Source organism: Crocuta crocuta, unplaced genomic scaffold, assembly GCF_008692635.1.
Source record: "Crocuta crocuta isolate KB4526 unplaced genomic scaffold, BGI_CrCroc_1.0 scaffold267, whole genome shotgun sequence".
In the NCBI taxonomy this organism is placed as follows: Eukaryota; Metazoa; Chordata; class Mammalia; order Carnivora; family Hyaenidae; genus Crocuta; species Crocuta crocuta.
In genome coordinates this window covers 3,373,575-3,392,815 of record NW_027531899.1, presented here as the reverse complement: position 1 = coordinate 3,392,815, position 19,241 = coordinate 3,373,575, and the positions used below count along the sequence as shown (strand labels likewise).

Genomic DNA, 19,241 nt, shown 5'->3' with positions numbered 1-19,241 from the left:
TGATGAGATTAACACATGTCATATCATTGGACTCTTATTTATTTATTTATAATTTTTTTTAATGTCTTATTTATTTCTGAGAGAGAGACAGACACAGCGTGAGCAGGGGAGGGTCAGAGAGAGAGAGAGGGAGATACAGAAACTGAAGCAGGCTCCAGGCTCTGAGCTGTCAGCACAGAGCCCGATGTGAGGTTCAAACCCATGAACTGTGGGATCATGACCTGAGCCAAAATCAGACATTCAGCTGACTGAGCCACCCAGGCACCCCTGGACTCTTGAAATTCTTTAGTGAATTACCTGTTCAGATATCTTAAAAATGTCTTTCTGTTGAGTTGTCTCTGTTTTTCTTAATTATATGTTAAGGATTCTTTATATATTTTGTTTCTAGGTACATTTGATGTTCTAAAATTATAAATATCTTCTCCCACTTTGAAATGTCTTTTACCTCTCTTTAGGATTTCTTTTTGTGAATAGAGGTTTTTAATTTTAGCCAAATTTATCAGTCTTTGTGCTTCACATTCACTGGACATTATGTAAGAAATTCTTCCTCAATTTATTTTTGAATCTTTACAGAATCACAGGGGTGCATGGATGGCTCAGTTGGTTAAGCATCCAGCTCTTGATTTCAGTGCAGGTCATGATCTCATGATTCATGAAATCTAGCCCCGCATCAGGCTCTGCGCTGACAGCAGAGAGCCTGCTTGGGATTTTCTTTCTACCTCTCTTTCTCTGTCTCTCTCTGCCCCTTTCTTGCTCATGCTCTGTCTCTCTGCCTTTGAAAATAAATAAACATGGGGTCTGGGTGGCTTAGTCGGTTAAGCGCCTGACTTTCGCTTAGGTCATGATCTCGTGGTTCGTGGGTTCGAGCCCCGCGTCGGGCTCTGTGCTGACTGCCAGCTCAGAGCCTGGAGCCTGTTTCGGAGTCTGTGACTCCCTCTCTCTCTGACCCTCCCCTGCTCACGCTGTCTCTCTCTCTCTCTCTCTCTCTCCTAGAAATAAATAAAACATTAAAAAAATTAAAAGAAAAAGAAAACAAATAAACATTAAAAAAAAAACCCACAAAATCATATTATCTGTACTTTTTTTGTCCTCTTTAAGAAATCTTTGCTGGGGTGCCTGGGTGGCTCAAGTCGTTAAGCATTCGACTTCATTTCAGGTCTTGATCTTGCGGTCCATGATTTCGAGCTCCACATTGGGCATTGTACTGATAGCTTGAGCCTGGAGACTGCTTCATATTCTGTGTCTCCCTCTCTCTGTGCCCCTCCCCTCCTCGTGCTCTCTCTCTCTCTTCCTCAAAAATGAATAAATATTTTTTAAAAATTAAAAAAAAGAAATCTTTGCTTACTATAAGACCATGAAGAGAATATATTCTCCCAATCTTTTCCCTTAATGAGCTAAATTTTTACTATGATGTATTCTAGTGTGGTTACGTATATTCCCCCCATATTTTTCTTCTGGTAGTATTTTTCGATCTGAGGACTCCTATCTATTTTTGGTGATAAGAAGGTTTTGACAGTCAAATGTTACCTTGTTACCATTTCCTTTTTTCTTAAGCCCCCATTAAATAGAATATCTGGATCATCTTTAGTATCTATTGCCATTTATCGTTTTTCAATTTTGACTGCCTTTACATGGAATTCCTTGGTTTGATTTGTATCAGTTCACTGTTATATTCCACGTCTATGACTATTTGGCTCTTCAGCCTATCCATTAAGTTTTTTATTTAAAAAAAAAATAGTATAGTGGGGCATGTAGGTGGCTCAGTCAGTTAAGCATCTGACCTCAGCTCAGGTCATGATCTCACAGTTTGTGGGTTCAAGCCCTGCATTGGGCTCTGTGCTAACAGCTCACTGCCTGGAGCCTGCTTCAGATTCTGTGTCTCCCTCTCTCTACCTCTACCCCACTCATGCTCCATCTCTTTCTCTCCTCCCACCACCAAAGAAGTATAGTTATTATATAAAAATATACTGTATACACAATAGGATGTATATAATATAATGAAAAGAAAATTATAAGATAATAACATGTAAATCTCTAGACCTGCATATGCAAGAGATTTACTAGGAAATATACCTGGGAATATAATTTCTGGGTCTTGGCATACATGCTTACTCAGATTTACTAGGTAATTTATATCACTGTCTTTCCCTATAATTGATACTAAAAGATTTTTTTTCGTTTTTTAATAATCTGATGAGTATAAAATCTTTTTTTAATTAAAAAAATTTTAATGTATATTTTTGAGAGAGAGAGAGGGAGACACAGAATCAGAAGCAGGCTCAAGCTCTGAGCTATTAGCACAGAACCTGACATGGGGCTCAAACTCACAAATCATGAAATCATGACCTGAGACACTTAACCAACTGAGCCACTCAGGTGCCCCTATAAAATCTTATTTCATTGTTTTAAATTAAGGTTTCCTGGCTGCTATTAAAGGTGGTCACCTTTCCTTATTTGACCATTAGTGCCTCTCTGTGTAATGCCATTTTGATCATTTTTTTATTAAGCTATTTGTCTTTTCCTAAGATTGTAGGAATTTCTTACATATTTTGTGGATATTAATTTTGGTCAATAGCCTGTTTTGTAGACATCTCTTCCTCTTGTGGTTTCTGTATTCACATTATGATATCTTTAATGAATAGTAATTCTGTATATTAGTATGGTTAAATTATATATTTAATAGTTAATTATATATAATTAAACAATCTACATATTTTTGCTGTATGCTTCATATCTTTGGGTCTTTTTTTAAATCTCTTTTTCTTTTTTAATTTAATTTAATTTTAAATGTTTTTATTTCTGAGAGAGAGAGAGAGAAAGACAGCATGAACAGGGGAGGGTCAGAGAGAGAGGGAGGCACAGAATCCGAAGCAGCCTCCAGGCCCTGAGCTAGCTGTCAAAACAGAGCCTGATGCAGGGCCCGAACCCACGAACCATGAGATCATGCATGACCCGAGCCGAAGTCGGACGCTTAACCGACTGAGCCACCCAGGCGCCCCCTTAATTTTATTTTTTTAAGTTTGTTTATTTAGTTTGAGAGAGAGAACAAGCTAGGGAGGGGCAGAGAGATGGGCGAGGTGCGTACGGAAGACCCAAGCAGGCTCCACACTGACAGCAGAGAGCCCAATGTGGGGCTTAAACCCATGTACTGTGAGATTCTTAGATCATTACCTGAGCTGAAGCCGGATGCTTAACCAACTGAGCCACCCAGGTGTCCCTCTTTTCTTCTTCTTAAAGATTTTTATTTTTAAGCAATCTCTACACCCAATATGGGACTCAAACTTACAACTCTGAGATCAAGAGAAGCATGCTCTACTGACTGAGCCAGCCAGTGACCCCATATCTTTGTGTCTTAAGAAACCTTTTCCTAACCCAATTTTCCCGTTTTTTTTCTTTCAAGAATTTTGTTTTGGGTTTCTTATTAAAGCTCTATTAACATAACAAAAATTGATTTTTATGAGTGATTTGAGATAGATCAAGTGTAATTTTTTTCCATATAAAAAAATTCTCTTTTCCCCACTGAATGAAAAGTCCATCTGTTTTTCCACTGATCTACTGATTCATAATGTTCCTTCTGCATATATTAAAATTTTATGTATATATAGGTCTTATTGCATTGGCCTTTTTATCTATCCCTGTCCTAATTGCTCTTACTTTTTAAAATGTCCTGATCTCTGGCGAGACAGAACTTTCCACCCTTTCCTTCAGAAGTTCCTGGTTATATTTTGTCTTCCATATAAATTTTAAAATTTACATTAAGTAAAGTTTCATTAAAAATGTTTTTTTCAACATCCATCCATAAATAAAACTCTCAACAAAGTGGTGTAGAGGGGAATGTACCTCAACATAATAAAGGCCATGTATGATAGGCCCCCAGCTAACATACTCACCTGAAAGCTTTTCTTCTAAGATCAGGAATAAAACAAGGATGCCTACGCTTACCACTTTTATTGAACATAGTACTGGAAGTCTTAGCCAGAATAATTAGGCAAGAAAAAGAAAGAAAAAGGCATCTAAATTGGAAAGGAAGAAATAAAACTGTTTGCAGATGACATGATATTATATATACGAAACTCTAAAGACTCCACTAAGAAAACCATTAATAAATGAATTCAGTGAAGGTTCAGGATACTAAATCAGTATATAAAAATCAGTTGCAGGGGCACCTGGGTGTCTCAGTCTCTTAAGCATCTCATTCTGGATTTTGGCTCAGGTCATGATCTCACAGTTTGTGGAATCAAGCCCAGCCTCAGACTCTGGGCTGACAGCATGGAGCCTCGTTGGGATTATTCTTATCTCTCTATGGCCCTCCCCTGCTTGCAAGTTCTCGCTCTCTCAAAATAAATAAATAAACACAAAAATAAGTTGCATTTCTATATGCTAATAATGGACATTCATAAAGAGAAATTGAGAAAATCCCTTTTACAATTGCATCAAAAAGAATAGGAATAAATTTAGCTAACGAGGTGAAAGACCTGTACATTGAAAACTCTAAGACATTGATGAAAGAAATTGAAAAAAGCACAAATAGATACTACCCAAAGCAAGTTACAGATTCAGTGCAATCCCTATCAAAATTCCAATGGTACCTTTTCTAGAAATAGAACAGTCATAAAATTGTCTAGAACCACAAAAGACACAAATAGCCAAAACAGTCTTGGGGCGCCTGGGTGGCTCAGTCGGTTACGCGTCCAACTTCAACTCAGGGCATGGTCTCACAGTTTGTGGTGGGTTTGAGCCCTGCGTCGGGCTCTGTGCTGACAACTAGCTCAGAGCCTGGAGCCTGCTTCAGATTCTGTGTCTCCCTCTCTCTTTGAACCTCCCGTGCTCATGCTGTCTCTCTCTCACTCTCTCAGAAATAAATAAAACATTAAAAAAAAACAGTCTTGGAGGCTTTGAAATCACACTTCCTAATTTCAAACTATATTAAAAGCTATCAAAATCAAAACAGTATGGTATTGGCATAAAAACAGATACATCAGTCGATGGAACAAAATAGCCCAGAATTAAACCCACACATATATGGTTAATTAATTTTTGATGAATCCAATAATATATAGTGGGGAAAGGATAGTCTCTTCAATAAATGGTTTTGGGAAAACTGGACTGCTATCTTACATCATACAGAAAAGTCAGCTCAAAATGGATTAAAGACCTGAACATAAGACTTGAAACCACAAAAACTACTAGAAGAAAATGTAGGCAATAAACTGTTAGTTCCTTAGTGATTTTTTGGATTTGACAACAAAAGCAAAGACAGCAAAAGCAAAAATAAGTGAGTGGGACTACATCAAACTGAAAATTTTCTGCAGAGCAACTGAAATTGTCAACAATGAAAAGGCAACTTACATAATGGGAGAAAAATGTATGTAAATCATATGTCTGATAAAGGGTAATATCTAAAATATATATACAGAACCCATAAACTACATAGCAAAAATTCAATTAAAATATAGAAGGTATATAAGAAACAAATGGAAATTTAGGGGCACCTGGGTGGCTTAGTCGGTTGAGCGTCCGACGTTCGCTCAGGTCATGATCTCACAGTTCGTGGGTTCGAGCCCCGCGTCAGGCTCTGTGCTGACTGCCAGCTCAGACCCTGGAGCCTATTTCAGAGTCTGTGTCTCCCTCTCTCTCTGACCCTCCCCTGCTCACGCTGTCTCTCTCTCTCTCTCTCCTAGAAATAAATAAATAATATTAAAAAAAAAAAAGAAACAAATGGAAATTTAGAACTCAAACATATAGTGGCCAAAATTTTTAAAACTGATTGCATAAGCTCAGTAGAGTGGAGATAACAGAAAAATTGGTGAACTTGAAGATGAATCAAATCAGTTAACATAAATACCAGAATAAAGATAAAAAAAACTTCAAAAGACTATGTAGCTTCAGGGTTTTATGAGACCACAGAGGTTTTTTTGTTTTGTTTTGTTTTTTTTCTAGGAGAGAGAGAGAGAGACAGCATGAGCAGGGGAGGGTCAAAGAGAGAGAGGGTCACGGACTCTGAAACAGGCCCCAGGCTCTGAGCTGGCAGTCAGCACAGAGCCCGACGCAGGGCTCGAACCCACAAATCGCGAGATCATGACCTAAGCGAAAGTCGGTCGCGAGATCATGACCTAAGCGAAAGTCGGACGCTTAACCGAGTAAGCCACCCAGGCGCCCCGAGACAACAGAGTTTTAACGTTCATGTCCTTGAAGTCCAGAAGGAGAAAGTTCAGGACTGAAAAAAGTATTTGAAGAAATAATGGCTTACCAAATTTGATGAAAGATATACCAGTTTAAGAAGCTCAGCCACCCCAAACAAGATAAACAAAGAAATCCATACCCAGACACATCATAATCAAATTGCTGCAAATGGATGACCAAAAAAGTAATGAAAGAACTATAGAAAAATAATGCATTATTTATAGAGAAAAAATTATTTGAATGACTGGATTTCTCTTTTCTCTTTGTAAACCATGGAGGCCAGAAGAAAGTGGAACAAAATTTTATTGTGCTAAAAAACTGTTAACCCAGATTTCCAAATCCAGCCAAAACCTACCAGGAATGAAGGTGAAATTAAGAAAGGCAATACTGGAGCGCCTGGGTGGCTCTGTTGGTTAAGCGTCCTACTTTCGCTCAGGTCATGATCTCACAGTTGGTGAGTTTGAACCCCGCGTCGGGCTTTGTGCTGGCAGCTAGCTCAGAGCCTGGAGCCTGTTTCAGAATCTGTGTCTCCCTCTCTCTCTAACCCTCCCCTGCTCACGCTGTCTCTCTCTTTCAGAAATTTAAAAAATTAAAAAAAAATTTTTTTTAAATAAGAAAGGCAATACTGTAAATGTATATGGCAACTGAGACTCACCTGAGGGTCCCTATGAGATAAGAGAGTAGTGGGGATACTGGCTAATGAGACAGAATTATACCATGTTAGAGGGGTAAGCACTGGTTAAGTCAAGGAGAAAGCTGTCATGTGACAATTCTGGCCCAATGCTTCCACGTAATGTCTTTCAAGGAAAGTCAGAAACCCAGATTTTCATATTAAATCTGATATCTCAATGCTGATAACTAGTTCAAAACTTTAGAGAAATTGTTGGGGGCAGCATCAAACAAATGTAAGATACGACCTGGTTCATCAGATTTTTATTTCTGTCGAGTTTTTTTTCTTTGTCCCCTCCCTTCCCCTCCCCTCCCCTCCCCTCCCCTCTTTTGAATCTCAGAAATTCTACCAAGATACATCTGGTTAAAACTCCTCAAAATTTCTGCTCAACACAGTAGGGAACTTCTTTTTACTCAGAGGCTTCTTCAACCCTGGAAATTAGTTTTATTGGTAGCTCTGTGTCATCACCATGTTCTCCTTCCAGAACTCATATCTTACATTTAGTTTATTTTCCATATAATTTTCCTTCCCTAGGACTCCCACCACTTTTTTGTCACCATTTCTATCTTATCCCCTCTGAGAATTTTTTTTCATGAATTCTAGTTTTCATGATGATTGACTTTTCACTGTGGAATTTGAAGATTTAGTGTATACTTTTTTCATCCTCCAAATGTAATTACATCACAATTTTTATTTTTTAAAAATTTTTAATGTTTATTTACTTTTGAGAAAATAGAGACAGAGGCGTGAACAGGGGATGGGCAGGGAGAGGGAGATGCTGAATCCGAAGCAAGCTCCAGGCTCCAAGCTGTCAGCACAGAGCCTGACATGGGGCTCGAATTCACAGACTGTGAGATCATGACCTGAGCTGAAAACAGACACCTAATCAACTGAGCCACCAAGGCACCCCTACATCACAGTTTTTAAATTAAAGTATTATTCGGCTCGTTTCATGATTATGTAAAATGGCTTTCATTGCTGAGCTCTATAATCACATTTCACTTTTTTTAAAAAATGTTTTATTTATTTCTGAGAGAGAGAGACAGCGTGAGCAGGGGAGGGTCAGAGAGAGAGGGAGACACAGAATCCGAAGCAGGCTCCACGCTTTGAGCTAGATGCCAGCACAGAGCCTGACACGGGGCTCAAACCCACAAACCATGAGATAATGCCCTGAGTCGAAGTTGGATGCTTAACTGACTGAGCCACCCAGGTGCCCCACATTTCACTTCTTTTAGGACTTATTCTTTTCCATGTAATTAATCCTTGTCTTAATTGAGAATTGCTGAGTTTTCTGAGTATCTCTCATTAATCTAATTCTTTTCAGACACATCAGGTAAAAGAGACATTTCTCCTCTAACCCTCTGTTCTTCTGCCCCAGTTGAGACTTACATAGCTATGAAGAATTTCTCTTCATTATCGTCCCATTGATTTCCTTTACCATACTCCTTTACATTCCTTTTTATTCTCTTCTCTGTTTGGATGCCTTGGATACCTTTGTCTACCTTGACTGTTGGATCTCTTGCCTTCCTCTTTTTTGGTTTATTCCTTCATTATTCTGATGCACATCTTCCAAAAACAACCAAGGAAAGTATGCAAGAAACGTAAATAGAAAGTGTATTCTGTGGGGGTGCCTGGCTGACTCAGTCGGCGGAGCATGCAAGTCTTGATCTTAGGGTTGTAAGTTCAAGACCCACATTGGGTGTAGAGATAATTAAAAAAAAAATCTTTAAAAAACAAAAGTGTATTTTCTGAATGTCTGAATATGTCTGAAAATGTCACTGATAATTTGCCTGGAGATGTAATTTTAGGTTGAAAATCTGAACTTCCAAGTTTTGAAGGCATTGCCCCACAGATTTTTAAAATCTAGCATTTAGTGTTGTTGAGAAATATAACTTATTCAGGTTCTTAATTCATTCATGTGATCTGTTTAATCTCTTTGGAAGCTTTTAGAATTTATCTTTATTTATAATGCTCTAATATTTCAAGTAGAGGTATCATGATGTTGATTTTGTTCTTTTATTTGGGCACTCAATGAGACATTTCATTCTGGAAACAAAAATCTCTGAAATTTTCTTGTACTATTTTCTTGTTTATTCCACATTGTCTTCTCTATTGTCGGTGTTTCAAACTTTGAATGTTCCCTTTTTTTGAGAGAGAGAGAGAGATTGCCTGCATGCGTGCTCAAGCAGAGGAGAGGAAGAGAGAGAGACAGAATCCCAAGCAGGCTTAGCACTGCCAGGGCAGAGCCCAATGCGGTGCTTGAACCCATAAACTATGAGATCATGACCTGAGCCTAAACCAGGAGTCAGACACTTAACCATCTGAGCTACCCTGGTGCCCCTGTTCACATTTTATTTCTAGTGCCTGGCACCCATGTCTGACATATAGTATGGGCTCATTAACTTTTTGGAATGATTGAACACTCATAGTTCAGAGCTTAAATTTCTTGTCTTTGCTCTTGAATCCTTTTCTTGTACTTTTTATATGAATTTATTGTTTTAATTCTCATATTAATTTTTATAAAAGATCTTTTTCTTTGAATATTGTTTCTGACATTATTCTCTTATGACATGTGCATTATGTATTTTTAAAAGCATTCTTCTTTTGAATTTTTCTCCATTGTCTTTTCTGAGTGTTTTTTTCCTTTGTCCATTTTAATCTCTCATGTTTAAGATTTTCCTGAAACTGCCTGTGACTCAAGGCTGTCTGTCCATATAAAACTGTGGTATTAAAAAGCTGATAGGGGGGCTCCTGGGTGATTCAGTCAGTTAAGCATCAGACCCTTGATTTCCTCTTAGGTCATGATCTCACAGTTCATAGGATCAAGCTGCACATCAGGCAATGCTCTGACAGTACAGAGCCTGATTGGGATTCTCTCTCCCTCTCTCTGCCCTGCTTGCACACACTCTCTCAAAAGAAAAAGTTTCAAAAATTAAAAATATGTATATTTTTAAAAAGCTAATTTGAGCTTATTTGTGTATGAAGAAGCGTAGATTTATTGGTGTTAGTCACTGTAGAGTGATCTTCCTAGAACAGTTTGTTGGCTGATACCACCTATCAGATACTTTCTCTTGGGTTGGTTTCCTCCAGAATGGAATCCTTTACTTTCTTTCTGGGAGTCAATAAAATGAGCTTGGTTGCCACATTCTGAAAGTGTACTGATTATGCGAGGTGTATGGGTTTGCGTATCTGGGGTCTGTCTGTTTCTTACAGATTTTCACTTAATCTTACTTTTTGAACCCCTCCTGCACCTACTTTCAAAGGTGCTTTTTGATTATAGTTCTTAGAAATAACAATTCTACAATAGGAGCAATCTACAACCTAAGTTTCAGTGTGTTTATGGTTAACAAATTATTTATTACCATGACATCTACGCTAGCTTCCAACACTTTGTTGCTGCTCTTTCCTATTTTTTGTCCTTGTGGAGTTTCTTGTTCAATCTCATCACTGTCACTTTAGTGGGACTTCACGAAGGAACAGTAATAAATGCATATATTCACTGTGCTGTGTTTGAAAAGAGTGTGTCCATTTTTTTCTAGAAGAATGTTCTAAGGAGTATACATTTAAAGACTTGCTTATTGAGTCAGTTAATAAATATTTGTTGATCTTCCAGTACATACCAGATACGGTGCTTAGAGTTAGATACACACTGATGAAGACAATGGACATTTCCTTTCCTTCATAGAACTTGACACTTATTCAGGGAAAAAGATATTAAGCAAACCTAAATGAATATGTAATTACAAATTGTGAAAATCCTGTTAAGGAGTACAACAGAGTGCTAAAATTGTAATTGCAAGGAGAGTATAATTTGGTCACGGAGCCAGGAAAAGCCTCAAAAGTATGACCTTTAAGTGGAGATTTGGAAAATGGGTATTTGTTATCAAGGCCAAGAGTAAACAACAACAGCAAAGAAAAACACCTATTAGACCTAAAGAAAAGTACCTGCAAAGACTATTAAGAGGGACTAAAAGCTGGGAGCATTTGAAGAACTGCAAAGTAGGGCCAGCGTGGATGGAGCTTAGCAACCAAAAGGGAGCATAGCCTGAGATCTGTTTGAAGAGACAGGCAGCAATTAGATCATTCAGAGCTTTGTAGACCATGTTCAAGAGTTTGGCTTTTCTTGTGAGAGAACTACCATAAGGGATGGATTCAAGATTGCAGACCTCAAGTGGGAAAACTAGGTAAGAAAGACACTGTCCCAATAGTTCAAGAGATACTTAGATATTGAAGATAGGAGGAAGAGTTTTAAGATCTGTTTAGGAGCAAGATTAGGCAGTATTTGCTAAATAATTATATGAGAGAAAAGATGGTACTAGAATGATTTTCACTTTTTTGGCTTTAGTCTTTTCCATAGTGTGGTCTTCAAAACACTGCACTTGCCTACTAATATGCCCATTTTCATATAGAAATTGTTTTGTATTATCTCTCAAATATTGAACACTTATGCCAAATATTCTTATATATCACTTACAATTCCCTCAATGATTATAAGAGTTATTATTCCTATTTTGTAGACAGAGAGTTGAGGGCTCAGAAACATGAACTACTTTGCCCAAGAAAACAAAGCTTGTAATTAACTGAGTGTGTATTAAAAAATTTACAGCTGAATCTGGTAACTTTTTCAATAGCAGATCACTGCTTTTATATCTTTTACCTTCTCATTAAACCTACAAATGCTCTTCTTGTCAGTTGGTCATCACTACTATAGTGCTTATGTTCTTTTTAAGTCCTCTCCTCTTTTCTCCTAAGATCAGCATCCCAGAATTCGAAGCCAAAAAGTGTTTTTATCAGAAGATGTGGTTTATATATATACAATGGAATACTACATGGCAACGAGAAAGAATGAAATATGGCCATTTGTAGCAACGTGAATGGAACTCGAGGGTGTTATGCTAAGTGAAATAAGTCAGGCAGAGAAGGACAGATACCATATGTTTTCATTCATATGTGAAACAGGAGAAACAACAGAAGACCATGGGGAAGGGAAGGGGAAAAATAGGTAAGGAGAGGGAGAGAGGCAAACCATGAGAGACCCTTAAATACTGAGAACAAACTGAGGGTTGAGGGGGTTGGAGGGAGGGAAAAGAGATAATGGGCATGAAGGAGGGCACTTGTTGGAATGAGCACTGGGTGTTATATGGAAACCAACTTGACAATAAACAAAAATTTTTTTAAGTATTTTTATCAAACCTCAAGCATATTCCATATTTAGCCACAAAAGAATCTTCACTATATGATGCTCATGCTGGATTTATTCATTCCTGCCATCTGGATTGCCGCTCTCTATTTCCTTATTTGTTAAAGAGACCCTGGGCCTCCAGTTACAGAATTGAGGACAGTGCTGCCTAATAAAACTTTTAGTGATGATGGAAATATCCTATGTTATTTCCAATACTACCACCATTAGCTATTGAATACTGGAAATGTGGACAGTGCTATTGAATTAAATTTGAATTTTCATATAATTTTAATTATGTTAAACAGACACAAATGCTAATGGCTACTGTAATGGACAACATAGATCTAACCAGGAACTGGCAAACCATTTTCCTGAATGCCAAATAATAAATATTTTAAGTTTACAGTCGACGTGTTCTCTGTTGCAGCTACTCACTTCTGCCATTGTAGCTCAGAAACAGCCATAGACAATATGTAAACAAATAAGTGTAGCAATGTTCCAATAAAACTTTACTTATAAAAATTGTTACAGTGCTGCAGGCCATAGTTTGCCAACTCCTGGAAATTTTATCTTATACTCATTTAATCCTGATAATAACTCTATTAAGTAGGTAATCATTTCCCTTATTTTATAGTTCATGTTGTAGGGTCCTCTTACAGGTGTGTGTGTATTTGCTCTGAGGTTTGGTATGTGTATCTATGATTACAGACGTTTTGTAACAAGGGAGTTAAGGCTAAGTTATCTGTATGTTCAGCAAGCTCCCCTAAATGGTTCTTATCAATAGCAATGTTTGGAAATCAGTGGCTTACTTACTGCCCTCATCTTACTATATGATCTGTCCTTGTTCTCTTCTCATCTATTTTTTTTTAGTTCAGATTAATTTTCCCATTTTAACTGAAGTTTTATTTCTCCCAAACAAGAAAAATATGAGTGATTACTTTCATATTTTCTTTCAGTCCTGGAATCAAGATGTGAGACCAAGAAATTATTTCTGAAGAAGGAAAGTTATGAAATAAAGTCAGCGCAGTGGGAGATAATGGAAAGACTTACAAGACATGACCTTCAGTGCTCTAGTTTCAGAGATAATTGGGAATGTAATGGCCAGTTTGAGAAACATGGCTCTCAGGAGGGACGCTTCAGTCAACTGATATTCACCCATGAAGGCATGCCCACTTTCAGTCAGCATCCATCCTTTACATTACAGCAAATCATCAATAACAAAGAGAAATACTGTGGAACTAAGGAATATAAAAAAGCCTTTAGACATGACTCACAGCTTACTACGCATCAAATAATTCATTCCATTGAGAAACCCTATGAATGTAAGGAATGTGGAAAGGCCTTTAGACATCCCTCAAGACTCAGTCATCATCAGAAAATTCATACTGGCAAGAAACCCTTTGAATGTAAGGAATGTGGGAAAACATTTATTTGTGGTTCAGACCTTACTCGACATCACAGAATTCATACTGGTGAGAAACCCTACGAATGTAAGGAATGTGGAAAGGCCTTTAGTAGTGGCTCAAACTTCACTCGACATCAGAGAATTCATACTGGTGAAAAGCCCTATGAATGTAAAGAATGTGGGAAGGCTTTTAGTAGTGGCTCAAACTTTACTCAACATCAGAGAATTCATACAGGGGAGAAACCCTATGAATGTAAGGAATGTGGCAATGCCTTTAGTCAGAGCTCACAACTTATTAAACATCAGAGAATTCATACAGGTGAGAAACCCTATGAATGTAAGGAATGTGAAAAGGCTTTTCGTTCTGGTTCGGACCTTACTCGACATCAGAGAATTCATACTGGTGAGAAGCCCTATGAATGTAAGATATGTGGGAAAGCCTATTCTCAGAGTTCACAACTTATCAGTCATCATAGAATTCATACTGGTGAGAAACCCTATGAATATAGAGAATGTGGGAAGACGTTTAATTATGGCTCACAACTTATTCAACATCAAAATTTGTACTGGTGATAAACCATAGAATGTATGAACTCTGTAGGAAGGCTTTTAATTACAACTCAAAACTATTCAACATTAGAGAATTGGTCTTGATATTAATCCCTTTAAATAGAATATTGTAGAAATTTCTTATTTGTTGACTCCAGCTTATTCAGCCTGAGAAAAATCATGTAGGAGACGCACCCTCTTCGTAGAATATATTTTAGAAGCCCTTTAATAAAAGTTTATTTTTCTTTTGACATCGGATAATTCAAGCTAGCAGTCATTGAAAATCACAGCACTTTTAACACCTTTCTATCCTTATTTTAAACCTCAGAATTTATGCTGAAGTATAATCCTGAGATTTTTGGTTTTCCCCCTAAATTGTCTATAGTTGTTATATTGATATTTTAACCCATCTTAAATTTATATGACTGTAAGGTCCATCTGTTTACATCACAGTTTGTAAAATGCCTTTAATACCTGGAAGAAGTGACCTCTTTATTCAAAGATGGCTTATTCTTTCTGTTATTTACAAAACTTGGAATTTCTTCTTGTAAAAACATTGATGAACAACTTTCCACACAGTAAATAGAGATCCTTTCATAGCTTCCTGGTGCTTCCTTATGTTGCTGTGATATCATTTTGTCATATTCCTACTGATAGACATTGTAGTTTCCCAGAGTTTTTGCCATTATACACAGTACCCTAATGGAAATTCTCCCTTGGCATATCATTGTATCATGTATTTTAATTGCAGAAATTGTGCATGAACATATTTTCCTTTTAAAAGATTTAAACATTACAAATAAGGCAGGTATACCCTTTGACTATCATCCTTGTACCCACTTCCCTTTCTGAAGGATAGTCATTATCTGTTTAGTATTTATGCTTCCTGACCATTTTTCTATGTTTTTATACATACTTGTCTCAGTAGAAACTATAAAATGGGGACAATTATAATACCTACCTCAAAATTTTATGTGAGGGTCAAATAAATTAAGACACATAAAGTGCTTAGAATTGTGCCTGCCATATAATAAATATTCACTGAATGTTGGTCATTATTTTAGTCATCGTTGTCATCAGTATCATTTGTTGAAAAACATTTTCTGCAGACCTTGCTGAACATCAAGCAAGATATATAGTTGAAGAAAGACATACACAGGGTAATGAATTCAGAAAATTTTCCATCATCACTTTCTATGGAACATGAAATTATTGTAGGTATTGCTGGGGAAAGTAATGTGTGGAAAGAACTTTTCAGACTGGCATCCTTTTACTACATCATATAATACCTACCGTAAAAACAAGAATGTAGACAATTGCGACATTGATGAAAAAGTGAAAGGGACACACACACACACAGAAACCTTACTGATTTAAAATGTTATTTTAGGAGTGCCTGACTGGCTCAGTTGGTGTAACGTATGACTCTTGGTCTCAAGGTTGTGAGTTCAAGCCCCACACTGAATATAGAGATTACTTCACAATATTTAATAAAATAAAATATGTTAAATGCAACGCTTCTTTCTGATACATTTGAAAACCTAAAAAAATTATATTTTAGGAAAATAAAAATATGCGGTATTGACTCAGAATTAGAACTCTCAGAAGCCTCAAAAACAGAGAAAAGGAGAAATTTAGTGTGATATAGTAGCTATTACTACTAACAAAGCACCAAATTTTTTTTTCAGGAAAAACATTATCACATGTCTAAGGAATTATCTGTTATATAGAGGTAGACATCTCATAACATACCTACCCAAATATAATCTTGATGTTAGAACAATATTAGGACACCTAAAAACAAGCTATTTTTTTAGTATCTTTGAAGATATATGCGAACATACTAAGGAAACTAGCAGACCGTGGTACCTATTAAAATAATAGAAATGAACCTGGTTGCAGCAGTTGCTAAGGAGGATACCCAGTGCGTTCCAACTAACTGATGTGAGGAGGTGCAAACCCCATTTTGCAAGCTCTTCTGACTTTTCGAGAGTCTAGATTTTTTAAAAATTTTTTCTTTCTGCATTTATTTATTGTTGAGAGACAGCACGAACAGGGGAGGGGCAGAGAGAGAAGGAGACAAGGAATCCGAAGCAGGCTCCAGGCCCTGAGCAAGCTGTCAGCATAGAGCCCGATGGGGGGGGGGGCGGGGGCCGAACCCAGGAACCGTGAGATCACGACCTGAGCTGAAGTCTGGCGCTGAACCGACTGAGCCACCCAGGCGCCCCAAGAGTCTGCATTTCTTGTTATCGTTGTTTAGTGTGTGATAGCTCTTGATTTTTATTTATGCTTATTTCTGAGAGAGCACAAATGAGGAAGGGGCAGAGAAGGGGGACAGAGGATCTGAAGCGGGCTGTACACTGACGGGCTGACAGCAACAAGCCTGACTTGGGGGCTTGAACCCATGAACGTGAGAGCCAAAGTCAGACACCCAACTGAGCTACCCAGTGCCCTAATAGCTCTTGATTTTTAAATGGTAGCTCTGATTTATCTTTAAAGACACCATGAGGACCAAAGATATATTGACCACACAAATACCCCATGAGTTCCTTTTGTTTTGGACACTAAAGCTATGAATGTGCAGAAGGTTAGGAGAAGGAAATTTTAATAGTGCAAATCCTTTGGTCCCAAGGGAATTTAAGGGAGTGAAGGAATGGTACAACACAAAATAATTTACCCCGAATTTCTTAGATCTCAACAAGTTTAGTTAAAATATTTCCAGAGATTACTAGCTAAACTCCCAGTGTAAGGATTTTTTTTTTAAAAAGGACTTAATCCAGCCCCAATATTTTCTACATGCAGTTCTTTTCTTTCTTTGTTTATTGTCAAGTTGGTTTCCATATAACACCCAGTGCTCATTCCAACAAGTGCCCTCCTTCATGCCCATCACCTCTTTTGCTCTCTCCCCCAACTCCCTCAACCCTCAGTTTGTTCTCAGTATTTAAGAGTCTCTCATGGTTTGCCTCCCTCCCTCTCCTTATCTATTTTTTCCTCTTCCCCTTCCCCATGGTCCTCTGTTAGGTTTCTCCTGTTTCACATATGAGTGAAAACATATGTTCTGTGTCCCTTGGATAAATTCCTAGCAGTGCTATTGCTGGGTCATAGGGGAGTTCTATTGTTAATTTTTTGAAGAACCTCCACACTGTTTTCCAGAGAGGCTGTACCAGTTTACAGTTCCACCAACAGTATAGGAGGGTGCCCATTTCTCCACATCCTCGCCAGCATCTAGAGTCTCCCGATTTGTTCATTTTAGTCACTCCGACCAGCGTGAGGTGGTAATCTCAGTGTGGTTTTGATTTGTATTTCCCTGATGATGAGCGACGCTGAGCATCGTTTCATGTGTCTGTTGGCCATCTGGATGTCCTCTTTGGAGAAGTGTCTGTTCATGTCTTCTGCCCATTTCTTCACTGGATTATTTGTTTTTCGGGTGTGGAGTTTGGTGAGTTCCTTATAGATTTTGGATCCTAGCCCTTTATCCGGTATGTCATTTGCAACTATCTTTTCCCATTCCGTCAGTTGCTTATTAGTTTTTTTTTTAATGTTTTTTATTTATTTCTAGGGGAGAGAAAGAGAGACAGCATGAGCAGGGGAGGGTCAGAGAGAGAGGGAGTCACAGACTGAAACAGGCTCCAGGCTCTGAGCTGGCAGTCAGCACAGAGCCCGACGCGGGGCTCGAACCCACGAACCGCGAGATCATGACCTAAGCGAAAGTCGGACGCTTAACCGACTAAGCCACCCTGGTGCCCCAGTTGCTTATTAGTTTTATTGATTGTTTCCTTTGCCGTGCAGAAGTTTTTTATCTTGATGAGATCCCAGTAGTTCATTTTTGCTCTTGATTCACTTGCTTTTGAAGATGTGTTGAGTAAGAAATTGCTGCATTTGAGGTCAAGGAGGTTGTTTCCTGCTTTCTCTTCTAGGATTTTGATGGTTTCCTGTCTCACATTCAGGTCCTTGATCCATTTTGAGTTTATTTTTGTGTGTGGTGTAAGAAAGTGGTCGTTTCATTCTTCTGCATGTTGCTGTCCAGTTCTCCCAGCACCATCTGTTGAAGAGGCTGGCTTTTTTCCATTGGATACTCTTTCCTGCTTTGTCAAAGATTAATTGGCAATACATTTGTGGGTCCAATTCTGGGTCCTCTAATCTCTTCCATTGGTCTATGTGTCTGTTTTTGTGCCCTATATGCAGTTCTTTTATTTATTTGAAGCATTATGTCAAGTTTAAAATTTGGGTATATTATATATTATTGCATATCCTATTTTTGATAAATATATACACATACAACAAAAATTTTAAAATAGCTTATGAAGAGGAAAGATAGCCTGATCATCACATTTTTGCACTAGTAGCAAATATGTCACTGGAATTCTGTATTGTGTTCTAGATGAAAAGTTAGCAGACTTTCCATAAAGGGCCAGATAGTAAATGTTTTAGCCCTATGATCCATACTATTTCTGTAGCAACCACTTAACTCTGCCAGTGTGGAAGAGTGTGGAAGGCTGGCTAATATAATTATATTATATTATAATATAATAATTTATATATATATATTAAAATAATTATATTATTTAGTTATTTTGAGAGAGAGCACTTGAGTAGGAGAGGGGCAGAGAAAGAATCCTAAGCAGGCTCTGTTCTCTCAGCACAGAGCCCAATTTAGGGCTCCAACCCATGAACTGAGAGGTCATGACCTGAGCCGAAATCAAGAGTTGGATGCTTAACTGACTGAGCCACCCAGGTGCTCCAAAATGTTTTAGTTTTGATAAAATCCAAATCATTTTTCTTCTTTCACAGTTCATGCTTTTTGCATCCTGCCTGAAAAATATTTCCTAAATCAGGGTCACAAAACTGTATCTCTTTGGTTTTTAAATGAATGGAAAGAATTCAGGGTTGAGCTGTTAATGAAAAAGATGCTCAGGTGCCTGGGTGGCTCAGTCAGTTGAGCATCCAACTTTTGATTTTGGCTCAGGTCATAATCTCACTTTGTGAGATCGAACCCTGCGTCAAGCTCTGTGCTGACAATACAGAACTTGCTTGGGATTCTCTCTCTCCCTTTCTCTGTGCTCTTCTGTCATTGATGCTCTTTCTGTATCTCTCAAAATAAATAAATAAACTTTTAAAAAAGTGAGGGGATCAGTAGATTAAGCGTCTGACTCTTGATTTCAGCTCAGGTAATGATCTCGCGGGTTCATGAATTTAAGCCCAGCGTGGGGCCCCTCACACTAACAGTGCAGAGTCTGCTTGGGATTCTCTGT

At 37.9% G+C, this 19,241-nt stretch overlaps 1 protein-coding gene across 1 annotated transcript in view; it reads left to right on the top strand.

The window, feature by feature from the left end:
* The window catches only part of ZFP14 (ZFP14 zinc finger protein), a 126,594-nt gene that overhangs the window by 15,845 nt on the left and 91,508 nt on the right, over positions 1-19,241 (top strand). Inside the window, exon 5 of the mRNA XM_077773751.1 lies at positions 12,992-14,003. Within this exon, the coding sequence (XP_077629877.1) occupies positions 12,992-14,003 (1,012 nt within the window). The remainder of the gene's footprint in view (positions 1-12,991; positions 14,004-19,241) is intronic.